The 22,883-nt window shown below is 37.9% G+C and overlaps 2 protein-coding genes across 6 annotated transcripts in view; both read right to left on the bottom strand.

The window, feature by feature from the left end:
* Positions 1–8,375, bottom strand: part of LOC107679502 (ras-related protein Rab-32-like) — a 20,657-nt gene extending 12,282 nt beyond the window's left edge. The window contains exons 1-2 of one of the 2 annotated variants that reach the window (XM_016475069.1): positions 8,039–8,375; positions 7,725–7,887 (exon numbers count right to left, since the gene is read on the bottom strand). In XM_016475069.1, the coding sequence (XP_016330555.1) occupies positions 7,725–7,887; positions 8,039–8,089 (214 nt within the window). In that variant the 5' untranslated portion in view covers positions 8,090–8,375. Of the gene's footprint in view, positions 1–7,724; positions 7,995–8,038 lie in introns of those variants that run through there. The other variant, XM_016475068.1, reaches the window with a different exon arrangement.
* A 450-nt stretch (positions 8,376–8,825) lies between these two features.
* LOC107679500 (metabotropic glutamate receptor 1-like) overlaps positions 8,826–22,883 on the bottom strand; it is a 31,658-nt gene continuing 17,600 nt past the window's right edge. For 3 of the 4 annotated variants that reach the window (XM_016475065.1, XM_016475064.1, XM_016475066.1), the window contains exons 4-9: positions 21,319–21,554; positions 18,917–19,163; positions 16,224–16,395; positions 15,743–15,869; positions 12,830–13,772; positions 8,826–10,950 (exon numbers count right to left, since the gene is read on the bottom strand). In XM_016475065.1, coding sequence (XP_016330551.1) covers positions 10,206–10,950; positions 12,830–13,772; positions 15,743–15,869; positions 16,224–16,395; positions 18,917–19,163; positions 21,319–21,554 — 2,470 coding nt within the window. In that variant the 3' untranslated portion in view covers positions 8,826–10,205. The remainder of the gene's footprint in view (positions 10,951–12,829; positions 13,773–15,742; positions 15,870–16,223; positions 16,396–18,916; positions 19,164–21,318; positions 21,555–22,883) is intronic. The other variant, XM_016475067.1, reaches the window with a different exon arrangement.

Raw genomic sequence — 22,883 nt, forward strand, 5'->3', positions numbered from 1 at the left:
TAGATAGCTAGATAGATAGATAGATAGATAGATAGATAGATAGATTCACTGCTGCTCTAAGATGTCATCCCAATCCTCGGCACAATGTTCAGACTTTCTTTAAATCTCCATGTCTGTAATAAGCATGTCCCTTTCAGACAGCCCCAGTGGAGCACTGCTATTCTGGGCCAAGGTAGGCGGGTGAGCCCCTGGCTTCAGTCAGGGTCCGACACATACGTATTTGCAGAAGGCCTTGATTACAGTCATCCAATTCAGGGTCATTATCATAATCGCTAGTCGGTGCGGGTATAGAAAAACAGAGTACTTGATTAGTACCACTGAGCTACCAATTATGTACATGATTAACATGGTTAATTAGCAGTGTAGAAGTAAATGCATAAATGGGGCAGACTTTGATCAACTTTATCCAGGATGCTACAGGTCTGGACTAGCTTTGGGAACTGGGCCAGGATGTCACAGTGAACAGTTGAGATGCTTGTGTTTTTAATCGCACATCGATATGGTACACCACACAGTAAAGTAGCCAGCAGTATTCCAGCTGTTCTCCATGCAGACATATTCACACATACACCTACATACAGAATGAAAGAATGCAACCTCTGTAATTCACACTTCATTGATGTTGTCCTTGCAGCTCACTGTGACAACCAAGACTGAGGCGAGAGAATAAACGGCTCAGTGAGAAAGCAATGAAGGAAGAAGGGTACATAAACTATTTTAAAGGAACACTGGCATCTAAATGAAGGACAATCCACGGTTGATGAAACTGCCACTCAATCCTCTAAAAATGGCTTTTAAATGCTAAAAACTAGCTCTTTTGGCTAGAGACAATGTACATTTGTTTTTAACAGAAATATACTTGATGTGTTTTATTTGTTGTACATTTTATTAAATATATAATGTACCTAATCTCATTAATTTAATCTCCATTTCCTATAAAATAATGTGTTTTTAACTATACATAGTAATGTTAAAATGTAATATAATGTGGGTTTTTTTTCCTAGAGGGCCTGTATTAATTTTTCATAATTGCTTGCACTTCATACGCAAAATGTCCAAATAATTAGTGAATGACTGGTACAGGTAATTTTACAGATAATTTAAGAAAATGTTCTATGAAAAACTTTTATGAACTATCAATAAATAAAATTAAAATTAAATTAAATTAAGTGTCTTATTTACAATAACTTTGCCTCAGGATCTGAGATAAAGAAATGATACTAGACAGGTTAATGTCTTTTAAAGGCTAAAAACAAAGTTTATAACTCTTTGGCTGAAGACTGTATTTGTTTGCCATTCTATGTTTTACGATTTTGTTTTATGCTTTTTACAGAAATGTATGCATGTTTCATTTGCTATACGTATATTTTTATTTGACATGAAATATACATATTTTTGTAATTTAATCTCCACTTCCTGTAAAAAAAAAAAAAAAAGGTGTTTTTTTTTCCTCCCCAACCTGTATACAGCCTGTAATCATGGGCGGCGCTAGGGAGGGGTTAGCAGGTGCTTCAGCACCCCCAAGAAAGACAAAAGCACCCCCACAGATTTTTTCCTGGAATCAATTATATACATGCTATAGACTATTGTATTTAATAATTAAGATGATAATAAAAAAGAAACAAAAAAAAAACATTTGACTCCGTACGCATAGGCTACATAACTCGTGCAATGCAAACGACGTGATTTGCAGCTGTCGTGCTTTTCGTAATGTCATTATAGCATTTTATTTAAAAAATGGATCGCTTCCTTGTGCTAAGCAGGCCTGCCCTTGACTAAAGATTTTTCTAGCCAACTAGTCGCACGTTATATTATATTGATTAATATAATAATATATTAAGCATCCTTTAATATATAGGCAGGCGTATTAGGCTATAGCCTATTCCGCGCTCAAGCTCGCACATAAAGCAATTCCCTCAAAGCAGCAGCAAAGTGATTCTGAATGTGTCGGGGGAAAAGAATACATTTTAATTATTTATTAATAAATTAGTGCTTCCTGAGTCAGTGTCGGGTGCAAAGATGAAGTTGCCGAATGCCGACGCTGACTCGCCATGGACGTGCCTTTAAAAGAAATGCACCTTTTCATACGGACTATAAAATTAAAGAATATTACAAAATCGAGTGGGCAAGTTTTCCTTATATTTATTTTATTATTCATATAAAAAAATGATAATGACCTGTTTTGGTTATATGTACTATTAATTGCAGGACTCCAGACTGCGACCATTTTTTCTGCCTGTGTGACTAAATTTTGTGAGCGGTCGCACTGGCGCGACCACCGTGTTGTTCAACTCATAAGCGCTGCCATTTCTTTTGCATATGAGAAACATCAAACGGCAAATCGTTTGAACAGCGCAGCGCTTAGAGTGAAGAGCCTGGTTTATACTCGCCGCGTCAGCAGGAGCCAAGTATAGGTCTCTGCAGGAAAGTAATGGGAGTTACCAAATCGGGGCGTTTTTGGACCATGTTTTCTGATTGCCTGACGTCATAGTGACGGTAGGTTTAGGGGTGGGGTTAGGTAAGGGGGATCATTTTGATTGCATGATTGAGAAACACCCTGCAGTTTGAAAACACCCAAAAATTCAGAAACGCCCACTTTTGCTCTGCAGAGACCTCAATCTCACAGGAGCGCGAAGGTGCGAAACAATGGATGGTTTTCAGCTAAAGTAAAGTAAAAGACTTCTTAAACCAGAGAAGGTGAACATGTTGGTCATATCTTACGGTTTTATTGTTGTTGTGCTTTTTAATTAAAAATTACAATGAATCCATCTTTTGTTTTAGTCTTAAAAAGTGAAAGGTGTATAGATGTAGGCAAAACAGACAACTATATTTTATTGTAAAACGTGACAAGATCGCGAAATCGAAAGTGAAAGCATCGGAGGCCCGGCTTATAACACAGCAAAAGAGGAACTCCCATTCACAAAATTCAAATCACAAATAATAGGCTACTACTGATGAAAAAGAACGGGTTGAATGTTAACCACTTTCGTTTCCATATAACTATAAACTATGATAAAAGTTCATCAGCATGCATTGATTAATCCCATGTTGTAGCAAATAAAACACAAAAAAAACATATGCTTGTCAGACCAACTGAGAAAGTTAGTCGCAAAAAAGAGCAACCAGTGGAAAGAATGAGTCTGGAACCAAGCGGCAACCTTCCGCTCTCTCTCGTGAAGCCAACAAGGAAGTGACTTAAACTGTAATACAGTGACGTCACGGACACTACGTCCATGTTTTTATACAGTCTATGTTCTGGAGCATAGATTTGCCCAGTTCCCCCTGTCAATAATCTAGCACCCCCTCAGCACCTGCATTAAAAATTCTCTGGCGCTGCCCCTGCCTGTAATTGTTCATAATTGCCTGGAAGTTGTCCTCAAAATGTTCAAATGTTTGGTGAACAACTTGAAAGTCCAGATAATTTAGCACGAAAAAATAATTTGTAACTTCCTGAAGTAAAAAATCTTAACTATCACTCTTCCAAAAAAAAAAAGAAAAAAAAAATTATTTCCTCATATTCTAAGATTCATATGAAGCTGGTCGCCTTGGCATTAAATACAGACAGTTAAATCATATACATTTCCTCTGCTGTATGTCTTGTTCAGTTTCATAATAGTGAACAAGAATGTTAGGGTCTCATGTGTGTAACCAAGAACAGATGTCAGATGTTTTGTCTCTGCATTGTGTCCCACTGGAAGTTGTGTCAGACTGACATTCATAATATCTATTAAAGAAACATGGCTTCAAAGAGCACATCAGAGATATATTTCAATTTAAAAATACTCGTATCGTGCCAGAGTACAGAGTTTAGGGTGCAGGGTAGGCAAGGTATAAGGTGATATATCATTATTTAGACCAATAAACCATCCCAGCCATACAAATACACACGATTAAATTTCACAGGAGGCTGACACACATGACACTGAAATTAAATTTAAAACTAAAGTTGTCCATTTGTTTGCTGTGGACAGTTGGTACAGTATATTGAATTACACATGCCTCCATGGTCCTATTGTGCTCGAAGAATACTGCAGTGGAAAGACATAATCTGTCTTTGGGGAAATATAGAGATTGCAGTGTGGGTCTGCCTCTAATGATAGCAGCAGTGCAGCAATGGGAAGAGAAAGAGTCAATAGATTACAGACAGACAGCTCTCCAATGTCTCACAAGCACTTTAGTGTGAAAATGCTGAGTCCTTCTGAATTATAAAGCACATTATTAACCCTACAAATCTTACTAGATCATATTTGATACATGAATTTCTAAGGCCTCTAAATTATCAACTTGATCAAACCTTTGCTGAAAAACCTGTTGTAATCAATCTTCTACTTTCCACCTTCTGACTGATTGATAGACTATGACTACTGATTGATAGATACATGTTAAGGAAGTAAAAGGCCTGAAAAAATGTCCACCTTCAGGTTGTGGTACATGCATAATTTTGCTGTGAAATCTTTAATATATTTTTATATTTTTCATAAGTTTTATATTGTTATTAATATTTTAAGATGAATATTTACTGGACTGGAGCTACTTAAATTTACTTGATTATCCATATATATACTTTTTGTTTAAGAAAAATCATGTTAAAATGCATGTATCAAATATTATACAACAGACTTTTGAAGAACATTTATTTGTACATCAGTCAAATGTGTGTATATATATATATATATATATATATATACATACACACACACACACACACACATATCTATTATTGCTTATTTTTTATCAGTTTAATTGGGCCTCTGGATAAAATGGTTTTTTTCTTTGAGCTCCTTTTTCCTCATCATATCATACTGTATAGGCTATTAAAGCCTGATGTATCAAAAAACAAACAAACATACAAACGTGTTTTAGACTTTAGAATAAAATGTTTCAAAAATATTACTATTATATCATATGTCAGGCTTTACAGGGTTAAATGTATGACAGTGTATTGTACGGGTGGGGAAATTTTTATTGCATATTAAACAAAGAACAACAGAATAGCTATGGTATATTCCAGTCGTGTAGCCTATAGATGTATGTGAAGTGCATGAAAAGTCCACAAGCAGTGTTATAAGAGCTGTGTTCCTTTTTCATGTGGAGCGCCAGGCAATCTGCCGAATGTGATTTTATAAGCAAGTGAAGGCTAGTACAGTTATACAATTCTCTCTCATTTTCTGTTACCTCACATGGGAGACAGTGAAAGAAAGAAAGAAAGAAAGCTCAAAAAGAGATTTTTTGAGCTTTTCTTGTTTTATGACTTGCTTGCATTCCATAACGTCACGTCAAGGTTTCGGTTGATACGTGATTTCACTTCCCTTTTCACTAAAGCACGTTCAGTTACACAGCACTGGTGGTAGGCTACTGTAGGTCTGTTTACTGAGACAACATTTTTAACACGTTCTGGCCCCTATTATGTCTAGATAGGCAGCTCACGGAGTGACATGTCCTACATTGCGTTAGTAATTATGTTCGCTAACGTGATCACAGTAAACTAGGACTCACACTTATTCTGGGCTTTCAGAAAGTTTAGCGCATTCTTTCCAAACTGATTTTTTTTTTTTTTTTGCGTTTATTTAAAGGTCATAATAGCCAGAATTTCCCCGTTTCATTTTAAAGGGTTAGTTCACCCCAAAATTTAAATGATGTCATTAATTACTATTATTACACCCTCATGTCATTCCAAACCCGTAAGACCTTCGTTCATCTTCGGAACACAAATTAAGATATTTTTGATGAAATCGGAGAGCTATCTGACCCTCCATAGACAGCAACGCAACTGAAATGTTCCCAGGTCCAGAAACGTAGTAAGGACAGCGGTAAAACAGTCCATGTGACATCAGTGGCTCAACTTCAGTTTTGCGATGCTACAAGAATACTTTTTTTGCGCAAATAAAACAAAAATAACAATTTACTCCATTAACCATTCTTCTCCCCCGAGTTACATCTTCCGCCATTTTGGAGAGTACCCAAGAACGTATTGGACGTAATCAGAGTTGTTTACGTTCGGGGGGAAAGTGCGCGCATGAACGTAATGTGCGTAATAAGTAAGGGATAATCAACGGCTAGCCGTGCATTAAAGGATTTTAATGCACGACGTGGAGGCAAAGAACCACCCGACGCGAAGCTGAGTGCCTCCGCGAAGTGCATTAAAGGGGTCATATGATGCTTTTTTAAAGATCATTATTTTGTGTATTTGGTGTAACAGAATATGTGCATTAAAGGATTTTAATGCACGACGTGGAGGCAAAGAACCACCCGATGCGATGCGGAGATAGAACGGTGATTAAACTGACTTGGAACTACCTGTGCATTAAACGGTTTTACTGCATACCTGCCAGCCAATCAGAATCCAGTATTCAGACAGACCATGGAATAAGCGTTGTTTATGCTCAGGGGAAAGCGTACGTATGCATTGTAATACTCTCTAAAATGGCGGAAGACGTAACTCGGGGGAGAAGAATGGTTGAGTAAATTGTTATTTTTGTTTTCTTTGCACAAAAAAAAAGTATTCTCGTAGCATCGCAAAACTGAAGTTGAGCCACTGATGTCACATGGACTGTTTTACCGCTGTCCTTACTACGTTTCTGGACCTGGGAACATTTCAGTTGCGTTGCTGTCTATGGAGGGTCAGATAGCTCTCCGATTTCATCAAAAATATCTTAATTTGTGTTCCGAAAATGAACGAAGGTCTCACGGGTTTGGAACGACATGAGGGTGAGTAATTAATGACAGAATTTTCATTTTGGGGTGAACTAACCCTTAAGTAGCCTCGGGGTGCATAACCGGGAGCAGATCTGGAATCAAAGTGATGTCCGAATCGTTTTCAATGATACAATTGAACCTGTTCACTAACTCGGTCTGAACGATTCGTTCACAAATCTGATTGAATCTGTCCTGGCGGTTTTTGAGTCAAGAATTTTAAATTATTTGAAAATGTTTAAATCACTTGAACGATTCCGATTAACAGAGAACATACCTTTTGAACATAATGATTCGAGAACCAATGAGTGGACTGATAGTAAAAGCATTTGTCTTAAAGTGTGGTGGTAAAAAATGTTACAAATAAAATTGTCTGAAAATATATTTACAACTGACTGACAGTTGTAACAGGCTTAGGAAGAAAGTACGTTTTAATTTAACTTTTTCAACCAAGGGATAGCAGGCCTAAATGTTGAGTTTAAGTTGTAAATACAAATTATTTGGATTGTGTTTTGAACTGAATCAAAGTGGACACATGAAATTAAACTATCCTTTACATTTTAGGCTTTTAATAAAACTTAATTGAAATTAAAAATGCAGATAGCAAACTGTGCTACAGACTTTAGGCTATATTTTATTTATCGTCTTTATTGAAACGGTTAATCGCATATGTAATATGCTACGTCAGGAATACAGGATACCACGCGATAACGGAATCACGTCATGATTTACAGTAGGCTATAAGAAAAGTTGAATCTGTATATGATTCTTTGAAACGAACTGTTCAAAGGAACCGAAACTAGGACTGAACTCGGACTTTCCATCATTATTCTAAACTCAACATTACATCAAGAGTCATGTGCTACCTTGTGCGTGCCTGGGGGCTTATTTAATGCCGAGACAAGGGGGAAAAACCTTATAGCCTAACTACTTTAAGGGTGGCCATATACAACACAAAACTTTTAAAACTGTATCTGTAGGTTTATTAAATGAAACTTAGATTTAAGACATTTCCATTTTCACGTCCTTACCTGCGATGTCCCATAGCTGTAGCCGCACTAGTGTTTTGCTGTCCCAGTTGAGGACTTTGAGCGCAAAATCCACTCCTATGGTCGCTCTGTAGTGTTGCGAAAAGAGTTGGTGCACGTATCGCTTGATGATGCTCGTCTTTCCCACACCAAGTTCCCCGATTACCAAAACTTTAAACAAATACTCCTTACACTCCGACACAGACCCGCCTGCCATGCTGCCAACTGTCAGTTATGAGAGAGGAAAGTTTTGGCAACTTTGAGCAACCACTTCCCCTCTGCTTCCTCACACAGTGTGGAGAAGTTCTTTCGATTACCAAAACTTTAAACAAATACTCCTTACACTCCGACACAGACCCGCCTGCCATGCTGCCAACTGTCAGTTATGAGAGAGGAAAGTTTTGGCAACTTTGAGCAACCACTTCCCCTCTACTCCCTCACACAGTTTGGAGAAGTGCTTTGGGTTCGGGGACGTAAGGAAAGTATTCAAACAGAAAGCACACGCTCCCTCTCCCTCTCAGGACAACCACCTGATAAGTCATAGGACCCGGAAATATCACGCCTCGACTGGATTGCTTTGCTTTTTTTTCACCCGCTTGGGCTTTAGGGTCAAATAAGTAAAGAACACACACACTCACGCGCTGCGGTCTGGTGAGTCGTGGAAGTTAAATAAAAGAGTTTGAATTTCAACATGTGAGTGCGAGTCTCGAATGCAAAGATTGCGCAACATCATATTTGGTGTGATCAAAAGCAGACGGAAACGAACACGAAGATTAAATAAAAACCTGATGTAGGCCTACCATTTTGAGTGCTTACAATATGAATAAATCGCTTTTATGGTGATGTGAGGTTAGAGAATGATGCTATTATGAAGTAACATTAAAATCTCATTTCGGAGATATTAAAGATAATGATGCCATGCCATAATAAAACTAAACTGATACTAAACTGTTCTTAATAGTGTATTAAAAACCCACTTGTATTTGCAACTCATAAAATAAAGATAAAAGTGCATAACCATTAAAAGCATCAAGCTCTTAAACGGAAAAGGTGGTGAAAAACAAAAGACAGCATTAAATATAAAATATTTATTTTACAGCATGATTTGTCCTGGCAGAAAGAGCATTCTCCTCATTTTTAAGTTTGACCATGTAAACAGGTGATCTTGTCAATTACTTTACATTGAACAAATGATTCTGTTCCAAACAACTTACACTAAAAGACCTAATAATATTACAATCCATTATAACAATTACAATATGTAAGATATTCAAGAATATTGTTCTTTTGAGAGTTGCATTCTAATAGTCCTGTAAAACTTAAAGCGTTACAGTAGTAAATCCATGTAATAATCCTATGCGAGACTGGCAGTAAATGCTACAAGTTACCACTAGAAGCAACTACTCATAGTTACAGTTTAAAAATGGAACATTAAAAGTCTGTAAAAGTCGCTGAAAAGTTACTCCAGCTTCATTGCCACCATATACAGTATAAGACGTTGTTTTTAAAACTTACAAATATCTCACATTCTAATCATAGAAACATATAGCAGAAATACAAAGACACCATCTGTGTGGAAAACGATAGATGGCAGAACAGTATACAAACGTTTGCAAAACATAGCTCCTTTTTTCTAGGATGAGTTCACGCATGAGACAAAGTAAAGTTGAGAAAAACACAGTTTCTTTTATTAACCTTGGCTCCACATTTAAGCTAAAATAGTATTCTATACCTAACATTACAATCAGCATTCTTGCATTTGACTCTCTAAGCAAAAGCACTGAAACTTACATTTGGGAGCCACAAGGAAATTGGAAAACACCTTAGCTGGGAAACTCCACGTTTACTCGTCCAGTCAACCAAGTGAGTTTTGTGCGCATATGATTTCTGTGTTTCACTCTGACTTGTGCACTGTTACTGAAACGGTTTAAAAAATGGAAATCAGATACCAAAACCAGATATACAGCAACCTGCTATGAAATTTGATTCTCTTTGTTGCACTCTCAGTACTGTTGCACTTATGTGTCTGTGCCGTCTACATCCTAAACCCTAATTTTTTCCATGATTGTTTTTGTGTTGCCAGTAGTAATGCAACTTTTGAATCAGAGCCAAGTCCAGGCAGCTACATAGTTCAAAAGCACATAAAATCCAAGAAAGTGTGTCTCATCCTGCTAAGAGTGAAATAGTAAAGCAGCAAGCTGGCATTATCACTCCTGGACTGTTGCGATGTCACTTGCCAGTGGATTTCGGGCACAGCAACACAATCATATTTGGCACTCCAACTTTCTGCAGTATTTTGGAAAACGGATGCTGCCAGCGCTGCCTCAGAGAAAAATATTCCCAACAGGACATCCCATTTGTTAAATTTTAGGGTTCTTCCTGCCTTCCGAAAGAGACTTACGAAGACTTACGAAGATAAGTAAGCAAGCAAATGATATCCTGCAGTGATCGAATAATAAACAGCGCTGTCCTGAGCGTGTGCTTTTACAGCGTAAAAGAGCTTTGTTTTGGGGCGTAGTTCATACTTTGGGAAAAGGGAGGGTTATTGTCAGAGCCGGGGGATCCGGGAATGGACCCCCCTGCCTGAAGCGAGTCCCTGAAGGGGGAAGGTGGAGTGAGCAGAGTCAGCTTACTCTGTGCCAACTCTTCCTCCACACCTTCCTCTTCCTCCTCCTCTTCTTGTGTGGCACTCTCACACAGAAACCCCTGAATGAGGTCAAGAGCTTCCAATTCTGAACCTTCCTCAGGGAACGCCTCCCCTTGCATCGGAAGAGGCAGCTGATTGGCGGACGATTTATAGGTGATGGGGCTCAACTTGTTGCCCGTGCCGATTACAAATTGGTCAAAATCAGGAAGCGTTGAGCTCAGGGTGTCCACCGGCCTCCCTTGAGGACAATCAGTGCTGTGGTCTATTAAATTAGGAGGGGAATAGGAAGGTGGTACCCCTCCCTCGTGGGTTGTAGGATGTTGGGGACCCCCATCGTGCCCCTCGCTGAGGTTGTAGAGATCCTTGTTGTCGGGGTGAGAGCCGGTGGGGGCTGTGTTGAGACCAGCATTACATTCAGACTCGGGGGGTTGTGAGGCATTAGTTAGGGGTCGTATGACCGCCGTCTGACTCTGGCCGACCGCTTGCCTCCTCACATGCACAGACAGTCTGTGGAACACACTCGACCCCCTCCCCTGGGGTCTGGCACCTGATTCAGACCATGACACAGACTTTCCATTAGGACTATGAATGAAACAGAGACCCAACGTTATTCCCACGAAGACATGCCAGAATGCGACACAGAGACAGAGAAGAACATCACAGAAAAATGATCATTATGCATGTCATCATTCATACAATTCATACAATTATCAGCCATAAAACTCTCATGATTAGGGTTAGCACACGATGCGTAACTCAACATTGTTAATTCATGAAGTCTCTGACAGAGATCCCTCAAACATGCCAAGTGCGTATCTCATAATGACCTGCTTACAGAGCATTATGAAAGCCACGATGGCTCATTCTCTGCCATCCCTTCTCTGCCCTGCTCTGCTCAAACTGAACATCATGCAGTATGAATAAGGGATTCATGGAATTCCCCTCAGTTTCAGATCAACATGGCATTCGCTGTCCGCTCTTAGTGTAATTAAGTTAACTGGACAGTAAGGTCTCAGAGCTGAAAGCTGCGTCAGAATCAAGGGGCGTTCACACTGACAGAGATTTGTAGCGACAAAGCATCTGGAAGTCAGTTGTTTTTAACAAGAGTGGGCAGATTTTGGCAATGTGATGTGGGTTGTCTGGTGATGCATCAAAATAGAGAAAAGTTTACGTTAATGCAAATGAGCAGCGATGTGCCAAATACCAGCAAGAGAAAAGTTTATGCAAACCATTTACATTTATGCAAATGACCAGTGATTACCAATGGGAGGGAAGTTTGTGCAAAAGTTTAGGTTTATGCAAAAGAGCGTTGACTTGATGAGGCGTCAGCGTTAAGAGTATTTCAAGTTCATGCAGATAAACAGTGACTCGATGCAGCAGCTACCAACAGGAGTGAAGTTTATGCAAATGAGCTGTGACTTCATGTGAAGGATACCAAGTGATTTGTCAAGTTAAGAAAAGTTAAATTTTATGCAATTGAGCAGGGACTCAATGTCTCAACTACCAATGGGAGTCAAGTTTATGCACACGTTTACGTTTATGCAAATGTGGAGCAAATCAATATAGTAACCAGTGAATACCAATAGGAGTTACGTTTATGCAGACATTTACTTTGATGCAAATAAGTAGTGACTTGACATGGCGAGTACTAACGAGAGGGAAAATTGCTACAAAAGTTTACATTTATGGCATCCAGTAAAAAGTCAAAGTTGAGAGTAGGTTATGCTTATGCAAATGAGCAGCGACGAGTCTGTTTCATGCATAATCGTTCATCTTGTTTACAACGCACAATGACTTGCTGTAATCTACAAACAAATAGTACTTTGTTTATTTTATGTTATAAAGTTACTTTTTAGCAGCCAGATAGCTCATTAAAATCTTTATTTTGCCTGGGATACATCTCATTTGTGATCAGACTATCTAAAGCCCACCCATCAACGTTAAAGCATCCAGCAGTAGGAAGTAAATTATCACGCAACATCACAACGACAAAATCGCTACCAGTGTGAATGGGGCATTAGAAGGGAACTGGATATGGGAGCTACAGCCTCTACGAGAACTGGGTTAAATTTTTAGTCAGGAGAAGGTTTGACATGGGGGGAGGAGGCACACTGAAAAGTGGGTTAATACTGAGGAGGAGAGAGGAACTAAGTGGATGGGTAGTTTGATGAAAATTAGGTTTTGGACGAGGATTCAGCACAGATAGAGGACGACCGATAATGTCTGGCTCGAGCTACATACATACTCTTGGTTTGCAGCAGGTAGAAAAACATGGGAGAGACAACTCAAATACACACACAATGCTAGAAAGAACACTTTCAGAGTTATCACTGCAGTCCAACTTGGCGTGCTACTGAGAAAGAAATACTATTATTTTATTTCCATACGTTTCATAGCCTGTATGTGCATTTAGCTGATATTTCAGAAATGTGACTCAAACCTATTATTATCTGTCACTCACTTAGTGCTGCCGGTCGCGTTGTTGTTGTTCTTCTTCCTGCGAAACATGTTGAGAATGCTGTTGCTCTGGCAAGGAGCCGCCTTCCCGTCGCCCACATGCATACGAACCACGTCTGAGGTCGTAAAGGCACTGCGCACGTTGCGCTCGGGCTTGGCGATGATGATGTACATCTTGGGCGTGAACATGCAGCTCAGTGCTACAGTAACACTGAGACTGACGGAGAAGGAGGTGGTGATGATCTTGTAGTTGGAGCCGAAGTAGATGGGCACAAAAGCCAGCCAGATAATGCAGGTGGTGTACATGGTGAATGCGATGTACTTGGCTTCGTTGAAGTTGGCAGGCACGTTGCGGGTCTTGAAGGCGTAGTAGGTGCAGCTCATGATGAGCAGGCCGTTGTAACCCAACGGAGCCACTACGCCCAAGTTACTCGTGTTACAGATGAGGTACACCTCCCTGATGCTGGGGTAGCTCTTCACCGGCTCGGGGGGTTCCAGCACGATCAGCGTAACCTCCACGGCCAGCTGGAAACTAATCAGGATGAAGGCGATTACCAACTGCGCCCAGGCGCTCATGAAGCGGGGCTTGCGTGTGCAGATTTTCTTCTTGCTGCCGGCCAGTATGCGTGCAATGCGGTTGGTTTTGGTTACCAGGGCGGAGTAGCACATGGCAGACGACAAGCCCACTAGAAGGCGCTGCAGGTAACAGGAGATCACAGTGGGACGTGCGATGAGAGTGAAGGGGCAGACGTAGCCAAGGAAGATACCCGCCAGGATGATGTAGCAAAGCTCACGACTGGAGGACTTCACCACCGGCGTGTCACGGTACTGGATGAAGATGAAGGTGACGAATAGAGTTACCAGCATACCGAGGCAGGAGAACACCACTGCGATAATGGACTCCACGCTGCTCCACTCCAAGTATTTGAGCGGGAGAGGCTTGCATTCTGGAATAAAACAAGCAGATGGGAAGTCAAGATGGATGGAAAATAAAACAGGCCAAAACAAATACAGAATTGAAGGACTTCTGGATCTGCCAATCTTCTTGGCAAAGATTGTATGATGTCATCATGTGGTGTATGTGCTATGTGTGTATACATGCTTTTAATGCCTTAACATAGTTTTAAGGGTCAGTGGCATTTAAAAGTATGCAAATCTTTAAAAAAAAACACATGTTGGTTTCATATGGTATTGAAAAATGTAGATAAAATTTTCAAGAAAAGTATTTTTAAGTATTAAGTTAAAATGGAATTATGGTTTTCTTACACCTGGAATACATGTAAATGTACTTGTGAAGCTTTTAAATATATTTTTCAAGGTAAAATGTTTCTTTTTTTTAACAAATATTGCAAATGCAGACAGTATTTTTTAAAATAATAAGCAGTAAAGCAGTAATGATGCTTCTTTCTTCATAATGACATTAGGAAAATTAAAAAGGTCTTTTTAGGTCATTGTACTGTATGTATACTACCACTGAAAAGTTGTTTTTTTTAATGCATTAATTTATACAGCAAGGATGCATTAAATTGATCAAAAGGTCCATTAAAGACTTTCATATTATTTAAAAAATAAATTCTAATAAATGCTGTTCTTTTGAACTTTATGTATACAGGTTCCACCAAAATATTACGTTTTCAACTTTGATAATAAAATTCAGCTTTGCCATTATAGAAACAACTTATGTTTTAAAATATATTAAAATAGGAAACAGTTATTTTGAACTGTAATAATACTTCAAAATAATACTGTATTTTTGATTAAATAAATTCAGCCTTGGGCATAACAGACGTCTTTCAAAAACATTTTAAAAAATCTTCCTGACCTCAAACTTTCCAACAGTGGTGTATGAATTGAATGTTTAAAATATATTAGTGCTGTCAAACGAATAATCGCATCCAAAATAAAAGTTTTTGTTTACGTAATATATGTATATGTAAATAATAACAATTTTTAATAAATTTGTATATGTATTATGTATATATAAATACACACACAGAGTATATATATTTTTTTTAATATTTACATGTATATACATTTATATATTTATATTCTTATATTTTATATTATACATAAATATATGTAATATATAAACATAACATATTTTTCTTAAATATATACATGCATGTATTTGTATTTATATACACATCATAAATATACACAGTACACACACATATTATGTAAACAAAAACTTTTATTTTGGATGCAATTAATCGCGATTAATTGTTTGACAGAACTAAAATATATATATATATATATATTTTTTTTTTTTCATTTATTTTTAAAAATGAATAGAAGAACATCACGTCATTGACCCTTAAACTTCATATGCCCTACTTTTGTGTGTATTTCTTTCTATGGATTCTGAACACTCTCATTCTTTATGACAAAGCCTTCTATACATTGTTGAAGGGTCTCTTTCTCTCAGTCACTATGACAGAGCTTTTTCTCTATCTCAGATCAGTCTGTCTCTCTAGTAATCAGAATTCCCTGTTGCTGCTCAGGCCCAAGTAATCCATACATACAAAGAAAAGACATTTCACTTGTTAAAGACAAAACTAATGGCAGAAAGACCCACAAAGTCTCCGGTGATGTCCATGAGTTCCAGACTTAAGGCAGTCATTGCCTGCAAAGGATTCTCAACATAATATTAAAAATGAACATTTTATTTATGATACAGCCCATAGGGATAGAAAGTGTTGGGTGTTGGGTAAGGAGGATGCGAAGGGCATAGAGAGGAGAGGAGCCGAAAGGAGATATGGGCTGAACAGAATCTAAAGCATAAACGTTGGAGGAATACAGCAAATATAGTTTGAGCTATTCTCAATGAAATACTGGTCTAAGTTTTTAAATGAAGAGCTATTTTAATAGATGTGTGGATAATTAGGAGGATGAATGAGATGTAAACAAAGTCTCTTACCTGCCAGTTCATCATCAGGCCACCAGCCCAGATCACAAGCTCTGCATGTGAACTCATCTTGAACGTATTCATTATCTTTACATGTAGTGCAGATCCAGCAGCAACTCACTTCTCCTTTACGGATCACCTACATTCAGAAAACACCCAGAAATTTTTACTTTGATGCCCACTACGGTAACACTTCACAATTCTACAAGTTTCATTAGTTAAAATCAGTTAATTCATCTCACAACAACTAACAATGTACAAATGTATTTATATATATATATATATATATATATTTATATATATATTTTGTTCAACCCCTTGAATTAACGTTTAAAGTCTGCACTTCAATTTCATCTTGATTGTTTCATTTGAATTCTATTCTGGTGGCATACAGAGCCAAAACTATGAAAATTGTGTCAGTGTCCAAATATATATGGACCTAACTGTATATAACTGAAAATACAATACATACATGATTATGCTACATACACACCTTGATCTGTCCCTTAGAACACGGTTCGCTGCAGACGGATCGGACCATTTCAGTGCGGTTCGTCATGAGTTTATAATCACTGATGCTCAGGAGACCTTCATGCCACGACCCCACATTAATGTAGTCATAGCGGCCCAGCTCCTCCACATACTGAAGATTCATAATATCATACCTTAGAGAAAAATAAAAGAGAGAGAGGGGTAATGATATAAGTGAATGAAAAAAAGAAAGAAAAAGAGCAAGTCTGCCATAATAAGTAGCTCAGTGCTGCTAAAGCCTGGGAACTAGCAAGAGGCAGAGTTCACACTTTTACCATGTTCACACATCCAAGTCTCTCAACTTTGCATCCTCCACCTTGGATATGAATCCACAACCTCCCGAGTGCTCAGCCCACTCATCCATACTAATGACACTCCCTAGCTTACAGATGAGGCAAAGTGTCACAAGCTCACACATGTACACAAGGCAATGGCGGTCTTGGCAGCAGTGGAGCTGTCATCTTTTGTTCGTGTATAGCCAGGGTGACAGGAGCTGACCGCATCAGGGTATTGGAGTGGTGAGGACTGAAGCATCTCCTTGAGACAGGCAATCTGTTCCACTCAAAGTCTATTACCATCTGATACACACCTTTTTGCATGTGTTGGCAAGGGTGCCAAATCTAACCTGAGAGGGTGTGTGATCAATTGTTGCCTTAGAGAATAGGTATTCATAGTGCTCAATGTCACACTGGCCATTCAGGTACAAACTGTCATATTGACATTAAACTTAGCTCTGTTTTAAAACCTAATGAGCTGACTCGATACACTTGCAGCTTCCTTCCACTCATTGAAACGCCTCATCTGGAACACTCTACATAGACAGCAATTCAACACACAATTGTGTGTGATGTTTAGGGTGGCCATAGGTCCTCTATTTTTGGACATGTTATATGGATGGGATTTCTAAATTGCCAAAAATGTCCGGATTTTGCCTTTGTTTTCATATTTGCTGAAGGTAAGGACTGAAAAGTAGCATGCAGGCATTGTACTGTACATAACTGAATTTATGAGGACTGTAGACAACGTCAATAGGAAATCAAAGTCAAAACCTAGACATTTTAGGCAATTTAGAAATCTTAGTCAGGACCAGGAAAAATAGGACATATGGTCACCCTAGTGATGTTAGCATGGTGCTAAGCTAACAGTGTAACAATCCAGGCATAAAACTACACACAGTAATGGGATTTACTCTGAACTATAACTAAACTGGACTTAGCTGGTTTGTTTTACGGTGGTTTGGGCACATTTCAAGTGGTCAGAGTGGAATGCCAGCTGACCGTCGAGGTAAATCAGCTAAACACCAGTTTGGTCAGGCTGGGAGACCACCTTAAAACCATTTATTTCTAGCAAAGTAGGTAGAGGCTGGTTTAAATTTAGGTTGTTTTTTGTTTGTTTTGTTTTCAGCAGGTGTGACTGGTTTGGAACAATCTACTTTGCAACGTAGCAACTCCACATGCAATAGTTTTTGACATTAGCATGTTGAGAAGCTAACAGCATGATTCTTTAAAGGGGTCATATGATGCGATTTCAATTTTTCCTTTCTCTTTACAGAAGATCTGTAAAGTTGCAAAGACTAAAGTCTCAAATCAAAAGAGATATTCTTTGGATATTCTTTATAAAAGTTAAGTCAACCACGCCTACCTAAAACGGCTCGTTCTAACATGTCTACGTCACGATGTGGGAAGATTTGCATAACGCCGCCCAAATGTTCACGCAAAGAAAGGCGTAACTTTTATTCTCACTGTAGTATTGTTGCTGCCGCCAAGAGGACACGACTAGAAATCAGTGATTAAGTTATATTTACAACACTGTTCCAGAACAGTTCAACCCAAATATTCAGATTTTATGGAGGACTGTAATGTTCAAACTATATTACACAAAATAAATTGATGTGTTGTAGCAACATCATATGACCCCTTTAAGCATACAAAACAGATTTTGTATAAAACAGTCCTTTCTTATTTACACTGAACTATTCTAGTGAACTTTTCAGTATTTAATGAAATTAGGTTATTTATAATCTATTTATAATAAACAATATATTTTCTGCTTTCTCCACAATTTGATTTATTTATTTTCTTTAAACATTTCTGGGATTAACTACTCCATAAATGTGAGGTTAAAATTGAGTATCTAAGGAGAAAACTAGTGTTGTCAAAAGACCCGGTATTTCGGTACCAAGTCGGTACTAAAAAAATGAAAACGTTATGGTACCAGAGGAAGATCCTGAAACACACCAGCAAACCCTAAAACAGACAACAGTTTACAGATGTTTTTCAGTGGCAGCAGAACTATGACTAAACTTTTGGGTGAAACTTGTTTACTTTTTTCTTACTTTTATTACTTGTGGGAAAACTTGAAACACTTTTAAATAAGTATAAAGAATGGCATTGGTTTTGTACATTTAATTTTTGTTTAACGTTATTAATAAAAATGTTGTTCAATTAGCATGTTTTTGTGTTTTGCTTTGGTACCGAAATTGGTACCGAGAACCGTGGATTTTCACTGGTATCGGTACCGAATACTGAAATTTTGGTACCGTGACAACACTAGAGAAAACATTATTAATTTGTCTACCCTTGCCTCCATATATAGCTTATAGGTTTCAAAATAGAACACTAGTACTAGTGCATACAAAGTATTCTTGTCATTTACCTCCCAGGTGAGTCTCCATTTACATCAAAGTAGATTTCCTCCCCAGATACGCCGGAAAAGGAGGTCTTCAGTAGATAGTCCAGCAGCTTACTGCCGTCAATGGGATCCATTGCCTCACACAGGCCAACATGGTCTAGGCACAGCTCTTCATGCATATCATGAAGACCATGAGCCATCGCATAAATCGCATTGATCACGAAGCCCATCTTGCTGTCCTGGACATAGTTGTCTTTCAAGCTCTCATTTCCTGTCAGGAAAAGATTTCAAACCAATGTGAGCAAGATTAAAGTGAGGACTATAGTCGTAGTTGTGCCACTCTGCCTTCATCCATCCAGGATTTGTGTTTTTATATGTGTTTATCTATTGAATTTGTTGACAATTTAGCAAATAAAAAATTTGGATGCTGAATGAATTAAATTACCCTGAAAAACTAAGTACAGCCAGAGGCTCTGTGCTGTCAAAATATAAACCAATATATTTGCAAATTTCTGAATATTACAGAGTGACTAAAGGCAGAATGTCACTTTATCTTAATGTAATATATAATTTTATGCCCCTAATATTAAAATATGATCACATTTAACACACTGAAGAGACTGAATAAAGGGAAGGAGAGTCCTGGCAGGCTGGCAAACTACATGCTTTCATTGAGTTTCATATCTTAGAACTGGCAAGCCACTGCACAAAAGCCATATTCATACGCCAACTGATGGAAAAGCCATTCCAGTGCTACATATGTACATTCAAGAGAGATCAGAAGCAAAAAATTAAATCATAGATTAATTAAATATATTTATAATTTAAATGCAGTTCCTGGAACTGCACAAGCTGTGTACGGCAAAAAATACATTTCTTAATCTGTATTTTTGTCTTGTTTTCCCAGTAAAAATTCCTTATAACATCCATCCTTAAAACAAAATAAGTTGACATGAAAGGAAAAATGGCTATATATTTTTAAAAAACCCATTAAATTGATTTCCCTACCCGATTAGTCTTTTTTTCTTGTTTTAAGACTAAATTATCAAAATGTAGTGAGATTTATGCATAAAACAAGAACAAACTTGCCAATGGGGTAAGATTTTAATCATTTTTATTGTAATTAAATTCAAGTAGTTTTGCTTCTCAAGTACATTTGTTTTGTTTTAAGGATGTGTAGATATTTATACTTGAAAAAAGACAAAAATATTGATTCAGAAAATGATTTGAGTGACTGTGACTAAATCAACCAGGTGAACTCTTCACTCTCACACGCATGCAGTGTGGGTACCTCGTTACACTGTGATTGTGTCTTTTCTTTGCACACTCACATGGTTTCTCACACACACTTTGTGACGGCTTATTTCTTCTTGTGCAACAAGCTTCTCTTGTGCTCTCAGTGCCATCAAGCCTACCCTACAAGCAGCACAGAAAAGCTGGACTGATAGCTTGTTTTGGCAGCATACTGTCTGACTTTGCTTGACTTTTAGGCTAAATTTAAGTCTTGTAGAGATACAGCTCATCAAAATTTTATGATCGATATCAATCTGATGCCTTTTCAAGCCCATGGTCAGGATACAACCATAAAATATGAGAAAAAGAACAGCCTTCGTACCAGTCTTTCAGATAAATGTTCATAATATTTTTCAGTCTACAGCTTTTTATAATGACAATGATGAAACTAGCCGATGTTTTTCTGTCACTGTTTCATTTCCCATCTTCATTGTATGCGATACCTCTCTGAATTGCACATCATCTTCATAACAGAATAGCTCTGCCAATCAAAGAAGCCAAACACAGTCCAACCTATTGTGCTGTCTGTTGCCATAGTGAAGTGCTTCTTCAGTGCAGGTATCATAACATCATAATGTCTCTCATCAACTCTCACTTGCCACTATGAGGGTCTTTCAGAAGAAGAGAACAATAACAAACTATAAGCTCTTGTCACTTATTAAAAACAATCAAAAACTAACCTACATTACTACACAGATTTAATAGGCTTTAGTGATTCAATTACATTAAGATTATATTTGATTTTGTGTACAAAGATATTCAACTATATTTCTATGTGGACAGGCAAAGAGAACAATTATTCGAAAAGCACAAAAGATGAGGGGGCACAACTCAGTTTACCTATATCATCTTTAAAAGCACCGACCAGAGGATAATTACATGAAAAAAATGGAGGGAAATATACAGAGTTACCATTAATAATTCAGTAAAATATCATGCATATAATATATTCCTAAAAACGGATTAATTCAATCAGACAGATTTCAGTTATGCAAAATAACATACTGCCAAACTGACAATATATCATGAAAATTGTATACTTCTACTTGTTTATTTTATTTAAAACTAATATTAAATGTTACTGATAGCATTCATATTGATATCATTTGAGCAGCTTCTGGTTCTTTGTTTACCTGTGCAGATTTTCTGGTAGTTATGGTTCTCCTGAGGATGACCAGGAATGCGGCATTGGAAGCGGTACTGCCAGAACTCAGCAAACCATGGATTCCTTGTGTTGGTGTCCAAACGCAGCTTCAGAAAGTAGTCATTAAATGACTGAACTTCTTCCGTTTGCAACTTCATTGTGATCCCACTATCTGCTTCCTGCTCATATCCTTCTACCACTTCATCACGATCTGCCCAGCCATCGCTTCAGCAAAAGAGAGAGAACATAACATGTCAGATGATGAGGAATTTGTGTCATAAAGATCCAGCTTCTTTGTATAAACACGGCTTTCATATTGCTGCATACCTAATACTAATTAATGCATGTTCCTGTGGCTCAGTGGTAGAGCATTGCGCTAGCAGCGCAAAAGGTCATGGGTTAAATTACCAGGGAACACACATACTGGTTAAAAATGTAAAGCCTGAATGCACTAAGTTGCTTTGGATAAAAGCGTCTGCTAAATGCATAAATTATTATTATTATTATTAATTATTACTGCATACAAATGAGATTCAGTTTCACTTAAATCACCAGTGGGCACCAAAGCATTTCAGTTTTGGGATGCGAGTGCTTCTGTTTAGCTGATATAATGTAATCCTGGAAGTAAACTGAACAGTTTAGGATTTTGTAAACGTATGGAAATTTTGAACAAATAACCTGGTTTTAAAAAAATTACTCAAAAATTATTAAAATGATTAACTTGAAATTATGCTGGTGTCAATAAATTAAAAAGACAGTTTGTCTTATGTTTTCATTTTTATTTTCAAGTCATCTTTCACTTAAATTGTTATGTTGCTCTTATACATGTATTTATAATATAAATAAATTAATGTAAAATGTAAAACACAAGCGTTTTTACTAGTGACTGCAGACTTTTGGACCTCCATTTTCTTTCTCTCCTCTTTCTCCACTCACATATTTCTCACAGTCAGCATTTTTTGCTTATTATGTTTTGTTATTCAGTTCCTGTAAGTATGGCATAAATCCATTTCTTCATCATTCTCTGCTTGCCTAACTTCACTTCTTCAGTGCACAGCAGCGGTACTGTGGTATCATAGAGCAAATTAGACAAAATTACCTTTAGAGGCTTTGACCTAAAATACATCTCCCTAAACAGCTTTGCACCCCACAGTAGAGCGGAAAATGGCAGAGATTAGATAGAGCAGAGTTCTACAGAGTTTTATTACCTCTATGAATAATGAATGAGCTGAAGCTCAGGTAGAGATTCACTGTGCTGCTATGATAGGCAGATATGGCAGTGTCCTGAGGCTGAAGACAGGCTAACTAGAGCAGCGATGGCACATACTGTAGGAGGACAGGAGCTGTTTGATTTCATCACGGCTCAATCCATCCCTAATTCTCTGCTTAGATTAATCTCAACATGTTCACCTTCACCACATCATTTTCGATTTTCTCGCTGTTCGTGAACCGAAATTGAAGCACTTTTGGGGAAGGTATTTGAACTGACAGATTGCCACTCCTCATCACTAAAACTAGACCCTAAGTCCCTTTCCCATATCAACCTTAAAGAGT

Source organism: Sinocyclocheilus anshuiensis, unplaced genomic scaffold (genome assembly GCF_001515605.1).
Source record: "Sinocyclocheilus anshuiensis isolate Anshui unplaced genomic scaffold, SAMN03320099.WGS_v1.1 scaffold212, whole genome shotgun sequence".
Classification (NCBI taxonomy): Eukaryota; Metazoa; Chordata; class Actinopteri; order Cypriniformes; family Cyprinidae; genus Sinocyclocheilus; species Sinocyclocheilus anshuiensis.